Source organism: Delphinapterus leucas, chromosome 19, assembly GCF_059928025.1.
Source record: "Delphinapterus leucas isolate spDelLeu-1000000601 "Yukka" chromosome 19, BTC_Dleu_Yukka2, whole genome shotgun sequence".
In the NCBI taxonomy this organism is placed as follows: Eukaryota; Metazoa; Chordata; class Mammalia; order Artiodactyla; family Monodontidae; genus Delphinapterus; species Delphinapterus leucas.
This window is the reverse complement of record NC_143147.1, coordinates 61,341,814-61,352,826: the sequence shown is the minus strand read 5'-3', so window position 1 is coordinate 61,352,826 and position 11,013 is coordinate 61,341,814. Positions and strand designations below refer to the sequence as shown.

The 11,013-nt window shown below is 55.0% G+C and overlaps 1 protein-coding gene across 1 annotated transcript; it reads right to left on the bottom strand.

Annotated features, from left to right (window-relative positions):
• Positions 1-503: 503 nt before the first annotated feature.
• On the bottom strand, positions 504-10,959 carry TK1 (thymidine kinase 1). Its single transcript, XM_022589470.3, has 7 exons — positions 10,841-10,959; positions 10,721-10,752; positions 9,584-9,694; positions 7,274-7,367; positions 1,933-2,022; positions 1,509-1,628; positions 504-1,419 (listed from the first exon to the last, which is right to left on the bottom strand). The coding sequence occupies exons 1-7, from the start codon at positions 10,904-10,906 to the stop codon at positions 1,219-1,221; spliced, it is 714 nt and encodes a 237-aa protein (XP_022445178.1). The 5' UTR covers positions 10,907-10,959; the 3' UTR covers positions 504-1,218.
• Between the last annotated feature and the right edge of the window lie 54 nt (positions 10,960-11,013).

The window sequence follows — 11,013 nt, the reverse complement described above, 5'->3', positions numbered from 1 at the left end:
CAACCGCGAGCAAAGGGGAGGGAGAAGCTGGGGCGACGGTGGGGAACCCGGACCCCCATCTGCATGGGGCACACCTACAGCCCAGGCTCACCCCACCCACACCCGACCTGGCGCACTCTTGCCTCCGTGTAAGCTGCCCACAGCGTATTTTCTGAGGCACAGCAGAGCTGGTCTTCTTGGCTCCTGAACTGTCAAGTGTCTGTTTCACAAACAAAACCTGACCTCACAGCCCCACCTGGCAGCACAGACCAAAGCTTCATCTTTCCAACCTGGGCCTCAGGCTCCTTCATCCACCCATCTTGACCTGAAACCTGCCCAGACAGAAGAGCAGGCAAACATTCCTCTCAGGACACACTTCACGATCATTCTCAGTTAAAAAGCGTTGTGGCTAAGAGATCAGTAGTACTAGAAAATGATTTGAAAAGAAATCCCCACACCTAAATCAGGTCAGAGCCGTCTCCAGTGAGACCCGGGGAATCCCAGACAGTTAAAGAGAAATACGCTTTCATCAACCAGTAAATTTTACTATTAGTTATTAATTTCACACACTACAACAGAAAAATCACAGCCCCTGCTTTAAAAGACAAGCCCCTGGGATCTGAGCCCCAGCAGGGTGTCACCCACGTGGAAGAAGCTGTAATTCTGGAGAAAATGATCGCCAGAGCAGGAAGGGCTTTTGGCCCCAAGGGAAGTAAGAGAGAACAAGTCCAGCCATCCTCAGAAGGGCCAGGAGCCCGTCCCAGGCAGGGGGACTAAAGTCTTTTCACGAGAGGAGGCTCGGTGCTGAGCCAGAGGTGCTGGTGCTCCGCCTTCCCAGTGAGAACAGAAACTCAACAGCAAAAGCCACAAAAGGGGAAGAAGCCAGGAGCGCCGATGCCACAGGAACTTGCCCCTCCGGCCTCACCGCTTGGAGAGGGAGGGACTCACCCCAGCAGTGGCCCCGCACCGGCCTGGGGTGGATTGTGAGTAGTCTGGGAAGGGAACTGAGGGAAGCCGGCGGGCAGGCAAGGAGGGAAGTGTGATGTGCAGACCACCAGCCCGTGGCCCTTGGCCGGGGAAGGGGCGCTGGTGAAACTTCACCCCCCCCCCCCACCCACCCCCACTTCCTCCTCTGAGAAGGCCGGGCAGCACGCAGGGGGCAGGCGTCCGCCAGGGGGCAGCAGCAGGCACAGGAGCAGGTGGCCGGTCAGCGCCCGTCCTGGGTGTGGGGCCTGTGCCTCAGTTGGCCGGGCTGCACTGCAGGATCTGATGAGGAGCGAATAGCTTCCTGGCTCCTGTGGCCTCCCCGGGCTTTCCCAGCACTGGGCAGTTCTCTTTATTCTCTTTGCTGTCCAGCCCGGCAGGCTGACCCGAGGCCTTCTTGAAGTAGCAGAGGCGGCACACAGAGTGGTACTTGTCTGCTCCTCCTATCACCTCGACCTGGCCATGGGACAGGAAGCGCCGGGACTGAGCGGGGACACAGCACCACCCCCTCCCCTCCACCCCTTGGAGAAGGCAGGAGGGGCCACCTCTTTCTCCACGCCCAGCCTCTTGGTGTAGGCGGCCTCTCGGAAGCACTCCATGCACACCGCCGTCAGCTTCACCACACTCTCGGCCAGGGGCACCAGGTTCAGGATGGTCCCGAAAGCCTGTATTCCCATGGAAAGACTGGTGTGCACTTACCTCACCGGGTGGGCTTTTCCTTGAAACCCTCTGATTCACAGCCCTGAAGCCAGGAAACTAGGCCCTGACCTTGCTTTCCCCCAGAGCACCAGCCCCTGCAGCAGGCGGCCTAGTCTGGGGCAAACCAGGGAGCTGGGTCTGGCTTGCCTGAGCGCCTGGGCTCTGGCACAGTCTGGTCATCCAGGGCGTGGTGAGCTGTCCATCTGTGCACAGCCCCGGCCCCTTCCTCCCTCCTGGGTCCCATCCCAAGACCTGGACCAGACGCCTTACCTTCCTCTGGAAGGTCCCATCCAGTGCAGCCACAATGACGGTCTTCCCGGCATTGGCCATGGTCTCGCTGAACTCCACGATGTCAGGGAACTGGAAAGGGTGAGAGGAGGAGTGAGCTTCCGCCCTGGGCAGCAGCTTCCAGGAGCCACGAACACGTGGCTGGACCCAACAGCTCTGGCCACCTGGATCGGCGTGGAGTGCGAGAATAGGGTGGCCTCAGCTCCCCACACCCGGCACGCTGCCTGCACATCTGCAGCAGCCCCAGTCACTCCACCATCCTGCCCGCTTTCCATGGCAGAACCGGGCCCCAGGTCACTCTACCATCCTGCCCGCTTTCCATGGCAGAACCGGGCCCCAGGTCACTCCACCATCCTGCCCGCTTTCCATGGCAGAACCGGGCCCCACGTCACTCCACCATCCTGCCCGCTTTCCATGGCAGAACCGGGCCCCACGTCACTCCACCATCCTGCCCGCTTTCCATGGCAAAACTGGGCCCCAGTCACTCCACCATCCTGCCCGCTTTCCATGGCAGAACCGGGCCCCAGGTCACTCCACCATCCTGCCCGCTTTCCATGGCAGAACCGGGCCCCACTCCAGGCCAAGCACCCGGAACAGTCACCAGGAGAGGCAGTCTGCTACTGCAGTGGTCAAAAGCCCAGACCAGAGGCTGCCTTGGGCTTGAACCGTGGTCTTGGTTGGACCCATTAGCTGTGACCTTGGCAATGACTTCACGTTTCTGAGCCCAAGAAAAGGCAAGGAAGGCCCTTGGTGGTGTTTAGGGATTAAGGACCCTCGAATAATTTATGACATATGCTATTTGCCTGAGAGGCAGGCTCTGTGTGTTTGCCTTTTTTGAAAAACATAATGTGCCCGTGTGAGGCCTTGAGAAGGGGTGAGGGTTCCACTGGCCACTTAGAGCAGGATGGCACGGCACACCCTTCTAAATACAGGGCCTGCAGAAAGGTCACTTACTTGGTAAATCAAATTTCAAGTGGCCCAGGGCAAGGCTGCTACTTAAATTCTTTGGTGAACTTTCACTGGTCAATCAGCTGTCTAGATTGGTCTTTGGGTTGGGTGAAGTGGGGAGTTCCTGTGTTTGGTCAAAGGGTCTCTCTCCAAGCCGCTCATGTAGGTGCAAAGTTACCAAGACCTGAGGGCTCAGCAAGACGAGGTCCAGGAGAGGGGTTAGAAAACCTGGATCAGTTCCAGCGGGATTCACCGAAGCCAGATCTGACGGCCTCTGCAGGGCTGCCGAGCCTGAGCTACGGAAACAGCACCTCCCACCCAGAGGCTCCAGCCTGGCTCCAGGTGAGGCCCCTCTTCTTCTCTAAAGGACTCATCACAGGTCACAGAAATGCAGCCCCCAGCCTGCAAGGAGCTGTCAGCCAGTGCCCTCCACCCTACCCCCATTGTCACAAACAAAATGGTTTCCAGACATTGCCAGATATCCCCCGGGTAGGGGCTGGGGGCAAAACCGCCCTGGGATGAGCACCCCCTGCGTCTCACTCTCCCTGTCAAGGCCTCATCAGATGTGGGTCCTTCCACACCAGGGTTTGGGGACCTCTCAGGGTCCTCCGCCTTGCCCGCTGCAGCGATGCCCACCATCAGAGACTTCAATTCTTCCACTTAAACTTTGTCCCCTGTTCACATGCCACCCCGCCCCCACCCAAACACTGAACCCTGGGCCCCCAGCTGGGGTTCCTGAATGATCAAAGGTAAGGTCAGAGCTGTCTGCAACATCCCAGAATGCCCACTGGTAACCAACCACATTACTGACGTTTGTTTTTATTGCCATTAAATTTTTTAGGTTATGTTATGGGTTGAATTGTGTCCCTTCCCACCCCCCAAATCCATACGTAGAAACCCTCACCCCCAATAGCTCAGAACCTTATTTGGAGAGAGGATCTTTGCAGAGGTATCCAATTATAAAGTAGGTCAGTAGGGTCACACTCCAGTATGACTGGTGTCCTTGTAAAAAGGGGAAATTTGGACACAGAGAGGGACAGACACAGGGAGCAGATGGCCACCTGCACGCCAAGGGGACAGGACTGGAACAGATTCTCCCTCACGGCCTCAGGGGGAACCCACCCTGCCCACACCTTGGCCTTGGGCTCCCAGCCTCCAGAGCTGTGGGAAGTAAATGTCTGTGGTTTAAACCGCCCAGTCTGTGGTACATGTCACAGCAGCCATAGACTCTAATACAGGTTACATTCAAAGCGGAACTTCAGAGGACCTAGTAAACGTAGGGTTTTCTTGGTAGACAAAAATGATTGCCACACGGGATCCAGGAAGAAAAGTAACAGGGGGTTTCTTGATGGTGACAAGTCTACCCATTTGGTTCACCTGCCGATCCAGCACCTGGGCTGACCTGCCGTGAGCCACTTCCTGAACAAGGTTTGATGAGGGGAGAGGACCGAAAGGGGAGATCAGGAAGCCAAGAAGTAGTTTCACCCTCGTCCTTATCTTGCCGAGAGGTGGCGCCCTCATGATGCACGAGGGAAGCACCCCGGCCCTGCCCCGGTGGAGGCCCGGCTTCCCGGCAGCCAGGCTGGTGTTGAAGGCGCAAAGGCCACAGAGGACAGGAACGAAGGATGTGACACTGAAACATTCAACCGTTCCACCATGAATGGTAGAGACTAAATGAGATGCACAGACCAAATCCAGAGGCAAATAAACAGGGAAGAAATATTTACAGCATGTGACAAACTGGCACCGATTACATCATGTCCTGTAGAGGAAAGATCAACCAAGAGAAGGAGGCAATTTACAAAAGTAGAAACACAGGGAAAATGATGTCAGCCACCGGAGTAACAAAAGAGAAACGCAGTTGGAACAGGATGTGTGTATGCAGCCGCCACCACCCTGCCCTCCACCGCCGGGGATTTCTGCAAAGACCCAGATGCCTCTCCCCCCCCCCCCACCCCCCCCCACCCCCCCCCGCTGTCCATGCTCCTCCAGCAGAGGAGACGCCCTGGGTGGCTTCCAGGCTCTCCCAGGGTTAACGCCAAAGTCTTTCCCACTGACCTGGCCAAAGCCCCTGGCCTCCTGGCTGCTCCTGAGATATGCCCAAAAGCATACTCCTGACTGGGAACCTTCACCCCACTTTCCTTTCGGCCCCTTTCTGACCGTCCTCATAAAGCATCATCCCCACCTTAGCTCTACCCCCTCACAGTGCCTTTCTCCCCCGGTTGCCGCCACCTTTTACATATTTCTCTCCCCCAACTAGAATGTAAGTGCAAGGGCGAGACCCTGGCTGTATCCCCAACACCTAGAACATCGCTGCCACACGGCACAAGCTCAGAAAACACTTACTGAATGAATGAGATCGGTCCCTTGACCAGTGATTCTACTTAGTAGATAAACCCCAATACACCGGACGATAGCCAGGATGTCCGCACACACGCCTGTCACAGCCTGTAAGTGCCACACCCAAGGGGCCAGCTCATGCAAGACATGGTACGTTCATAAGGATAGGTATTTGCTGATGAAGAAAAAATGGTCACAACAGTGATATGAGCCCGATCTATAAATACGAACTTCCGGCAAGGCCATTCTGTGACTGTGATGGTCAAGACAAAACCAGACCTCTCCTAGGGACTTCCCTGGTGGTCCCAGTGGTCTCCACGCTCTCACTGCTGAGGGCCCGGGTTCAATCCCTGGTCAGGGAACTGGATCCCACACGCTGCAACTAAAGATCCCGCACGCTGCAACGAAGACCCAGCACAGACAAAAAAAAATTAAAAAGAAACAGAGGTAAGACCAACACTCGGAGTGACACTGTGAGGCTGGCATGCCCAGGATCCAGCTGCCCACCTACCACGGCACCCTTAGCTTATAGCGTGGGGTCTTCAGAGGTACCCCTCTCCAAGGGAAGGATGAAGGGAGGAAGAGGCAGTCCTTTTGTCAGGTCCCATGTTGAGAGGCAACCGAGGCAGCCACCTCTGGGCCCCAGAACTTCTTGCAGAGCAAGACCCACAGGGGCGAGGGCAGAACAGAAGATTGGTGATGTTTCTGCAGTAGGTTTAATAAACACTAGTTATGGGAACTCGAGTTTGACTTGCTGGCCAGGGAGGAAGTAGCCATAGAAACAGGGAACAGAACTGTGGGGCAGGGACTTCCCTGGTGGCACAGTGGTTAAGAATCCGCCTGCCAATGCAGGGGACACGGGTCCGATCCCTGGTCCGGGAAGATCCCTCATGCTGCAGAGCAGCTAAGCCCATGCTCCACAACTACTGAGCCTGCGCTCTAGAGCCCATGCTCCACAACAAAAGAAGACACTGCATTGAGAAGCCCGCACACCACAATGAAGGGTAGCCCCTGCTCTCTGCAACCAGAGAAAGCCCGCGCAACAACAAAGACCTAACACAGCCAAAAAATAAATCAAAAAAAAGAAGCGGACTTCCCTGGTGGTGCAGTGATTAAGAATCCACCTGCCAGTGCAGGGGACACGGGTTCAAGCCCTGGTCCGGGAAGATTCCACAAAGCCCGTGTGCCACAACTACTGAGCCTGCACTCTAGAGCCCGGGAGCCACAACTACTGAGCCCACAATCCACAACTACTGAAGCCCGTGCGCCTAGAGCCCGTGCTCCGCAACAAGAGAAGCCACCGCAATGAGAAGCCCACGCACCGCAACGAAGAGTAGCCCCTGCTCGCCGCAACTAGAGAAAGCCCGCGCGCAGCAACGAAGACCCAATGCAGCCAAACATAAATAAGTAAATAAATAAACTATATATATAAAAAATTATTTTTACAGTAAACAAAAAATTTGATTTCTCAACACTGGTGTATAGGGAGGGTTTGGTTCTGTTTAGCTCAATGTTGCCTCTTTTTTAAAAAAAATTTATTTATTTATGTTTGGCTGCGTTGGGTCTTCGTTGCTGCGCGCAGGCTTTCTCAAGTTGCGGCGAGCAGGGGCTACTCTTCGTTGCGGTGCGTGGGCTTCTCATTGCGGTGGCTTCTCTTGTTGAGGAGCACGGGCTCTAGGCGCACGGGCTTCAGTAGTTGTGGCTCGTGGGCTTAGTTGCTCCATGGCATGTGGGATCTTCCTGGACCAGGGCTTGAACCCGTGCCCCCTGAATTGGCAGGAGGATTCTTAACCACTGTGCTACCAGGGAAGTCCTGTAAATTTTTTTTTTTTTAAGGTACAATAAATTCTATATAACAGTAACACAGAAAGCAGTGAAGGGAATTCAAAGGGTATTCAGACACTAGTTAAAGCAAGTTAACAATGTTTACCTTATAAAAATATCAGAAATTGAACCAATAACCTCCAAATTAGCAGAGGAAAAAGGGGGACAGTTGAGTTCACAGAAAGAGTGCTATCAGGACAAGTCAACTTACAAACTGCCCTTCGTCGATGCCTATAACAGCCACGCCCAGGGCCTCCTGGGCCACATCCCGGAGCACGCAGGCTGGCAGGGCCTCCATGGTGTTCCTGGGGACAGAAAGCCAGAGTGTGAGCAAGAGAAGGGAGCTAGAGGAGACCAGGAACCAGAATGAGGGGCCAGGGAAATGGTCTCATGAGCAACCCCTACCTGCAGAGCAGGCTGAGATGTCTGCCCAGAGCTTTGAGAAATTAGCACCTGTGGGAAGGCATCTGGGGAGAACAGTAAAGGCCTTTGTTTGGAAAACCAGTTATTCAGCAAGAGCTATTTCACTTCACGCTTTGGACTGGAAATTAGCAATGCCCAATGTAAAGCTCAACCCAGATGCAAAGCTCTTCTCTGCTCTGCTGTGTGTGTGTGTGTGTGTGTGTGTGTGTGTGTGTAGTGGGGTGGGGTGCAGACAGGGTTACTTCATCAGGTACAGTGCCTGGGGCCCATGATGCTTTGGGGACGAATGAAACATTTTAATTTCTTCTAAAAATCAGAATAAATGTAACTCAGTCTGGATTATCTTTGTCTTTATATCAATGCAGTCATAAATTATATTTTTTATTTTTTTCTTTATAGAGGAAGGGGCCCATGAAGGCAGAAAGTCCCCAGGGCCCATGGAAGTCCTACCATGGCCCCGGGCAGACCATTAGCACCAGAATCTAAGACTAGGCGCCCCGTGCCCCAGCAGAGATAAGCCACGAACACCAACCAGCAGTGCAGTGACCTAGAATTCCCTCCTTTTGACTCCTCTGGCTGATTAAAGGATTTCTCAGAGATCATAGAGCTATTAACTGGCAGAGTCAGGATTCAGATCTGCATTCATACTGCTGCCTCGTGTGTCCTGAGGGGAGGTTCCTACCCAGCAGAGTCTGAAAGTGAAAGGCCGCGTGTGGGAGTGTTCCAGTGCATTAAATAAATGACGACGCGGTGGACCCCACCCTGCCCCACAGCCAGGCCTTTTGGAAGAGGAATGCTGTTCTTTGTCTTCTAGTTTCTGTTTTTCTGCAATGTTATTTTCTTCTGTTTCCATTTTTGCCTGCTCCTCTGAACTACCCTTCCAAGGAGCTAGGAGTTTCCTGACGGCTCTGCAGTTTTGCAGCTATATATTTATGTAAAACTTTACAACTACTTAGTGATTATCTTGCTTTGATCCTGCAGGCAACGCAGTAAGCCAGTTCCAGCTTCAGCAAGAGCAGCGTCTCTGGAGCATTGTCACACTGCCAAGCGCTAGGCCTCTGCTGCAGCTCGTCTGGGCCTCTACAGCCCAGATTAGAGAGGATTTGTGACACTGGGGCAGAGCCTGGATTCCACCCCCATCTGACAGACCCAGAAGCTGCACTTCTAATCTTCTCCACTGCTTTCACTGTCTTCCCCGACACTTCTTGCGTCCTGAGCAGCGGACACCTATGTTTTAGGGATGAGAAAGCAAACTTGGAGACGTAAATGACCTGCATCAGGCAACATGTCCAGGAAACGTCACTCAACGTTTAACTTAACTCCAAGTCCTGGGCCCTCTCCGCCTCACCCACCTGCCCAGCTTCAGAGCCCGCCGCACTCCCACCCTGAAGCCACACACAGCACAGCCTTGATGCTGGGGGCTCAGGTGGATGAATCTGGAAGACGAGAAAAGTGTCTTAGCCTCCAAACCATCAGGCCCTAAATGTACGGAATGGCAGGCGTGGTACTAAATTTAACCTCCCAACCTCAGGCTGCAGGCTGAAATGTCCACAGGACACAGGCAGATAAACATAAAAGGGGGATGCACAAAGGCCACGAGACAGGGAGTCAGCAAGGACAAGCCAACTAAAAACTTAAATAAAATTCAGCCTGCAGGCCAGCAAAACCAGTCTGCAACATCCACATAGGTCAAGAGCAGGGTTTCTCAACCTTGGCCAGACATTACTGACATTTGGGGCTGGATCATTCTTTGTTATGGGGCTGTCTGTGCATTGTAGGATGTAGCGGCATCCCTGCCCTTTACCCACTAGTTGCCATCATGCCCTTACCTCCTCCTGTTGTGAAAACTAAAAAACGTCTCCAGACATTGCAAATAGACGCTAGTGGGCAGAATCACGTCCTGCTAGGAACCACTGGGCTAGAGCCCCAAGAAAGGCCAAGTTCTAGGGTACCTTGCCAAGCAACCTGGAAAGTTTGCAGATTTGAACGGTTCGTTGCCCGGCATCAGCATTATTAACCATCCTCTCTAAAGAGTTCTGACAGCCACTGGGCTTCTCACAAAAGGTGTGGGGACAGGACAGAAGGGGCAGGGACTGACCGGTCATGCGTGGAGAAGTTGCTGCTGTAACGCGTGTCCTTGGCATATTTGATCACCAGGCACTTGTACTGGGCAATCTGGAAGCGACGGACCCGTCTCATCAGCTCAGTACTGCAAGGTAAGGCCCATGCATAAGTGTGGGCGAGGAAGACCCCATCAGCACAAGTCGGGCTCCCTACCGCCTTCTAGGGGTATACAGCCTGAGCCCCACCAATGGATGGGAAGGCTGCAGGGCAGAGCGTGGACCAGTGAGGACAGAAAGGGCCCACACAGAGAGTTCAGTCTAGACCCAGGAGGGAGGAGCATGCCTGGGCTGATAGTCATTCTCTATGGGGAGGGAGGCAAAGAAGGGCCCTCAGGTGATTCAGGGAAGGGCTGGAGGAGTGATTTTGTTGGGGGCAAAGCAAAGACCACATGCACAGGAGAGGGGTTCAGATTCCATTCCAAAGTAATCTCACCCCACAGTTCTTCACATAGCCTGAACTAACTTCACAGAACCTTTTGGTGCAACAAGGGAAGCGCTTTGTCTCTGAGTCCAAGAGCCCACCCTGAGCCTCACCATCGTGGGCAAGGGATTTGAGCTGGAGTGATTCCCCAGCGCCATATAGGAAGGGGGGCCAGGGGAGTTACTGGGGGCTCACTGGGATTGGTTCTATCGCTTCAGGGAAGCAAAGGCACCAGCGCTTGACTCTTCAGTGTGAAGAGTAACTACGCCCCTGGGCCATCTGAGGAAACAATCATACACTGCAAGGAAGCCACAGATACTGCAGGGCGCACAGAGCCTGGCCACCGTAGATGCACCCTTCAGAGAGGGCTTTAGTGAGGGGCTAAACGGTGAGCAGCTGTGACCAGCTCCCGGAAGGAGCGGTGGTTGAATGACCCCAAGGGGAAGAGGTTCCGACCCGGACGGGAAGGGGAGGAGCTTCTCCTCCGGTAGGATCCCACGGAGGAGAGGCATCCTGGGCGCGAGCACGGGGTCGGGCAGTGGGGGCTGCTCTAGAAGCGGGGCTCTGAGAGCGGCGGCAGGCTCGGGGTCGTGGGGCGTCATGGGAGGAGGACGGGGTCCTGGGGGTTGGAGGAGAAGCAGGGAAGTAGAGGAAGAGGTCCCGGCCTACCCCCGTCCCGCGAGGCCATTACCTTTTTCCTGAGAACATGGGTCCGAGAATCACCTAGGAGAGAAGGAGAGGTCACTGGGCCCCGGTGCGCACGGACACCCGGGCTCCGATCACGACTCCGACCCCGCCCCGCGGCTCGCACCTGGATCTGCCCCCGGGTCTTGCTGGGGGAGCCGGGCAGCACGGTGGGCAGGTTGATGCAGCTCATGGTGCCTTCAGAGGACCCGCCGCCGCCGCCGCCGCCGCCGCCGCCGCCGCCGCCGCCGCCGCCGCCGCCGCCGCCGCCGCCGCCGCCGCCGCCGCCGCCGCCGCCGC

Bases quoted from the DNA above. Each gene is read 5' to 3' on its own strand.
- TK1 (XM_022589470.3), bottom strand. From the start codon at position 10,906: ATGAGCTGCATCAACCTGCCCACCGTGCTGCCCGGCTCCCCCAGCAAG. The intron at 1,629-1,932 runs GTAAGGCGTCTG...ATGGGAATACAG, and splicing joins ATGGGACCTTCCAGAGGAAG to GCTTTCGGGACCATCCTGAA. The intron at 1,420-1,508 runs GTGGCCCCTCCT...TCCCATGGCCAG, and splicing joins GGCTGGGCGTGGAGAAAGAG to GTCGAGGTGATAGGAGGAGC.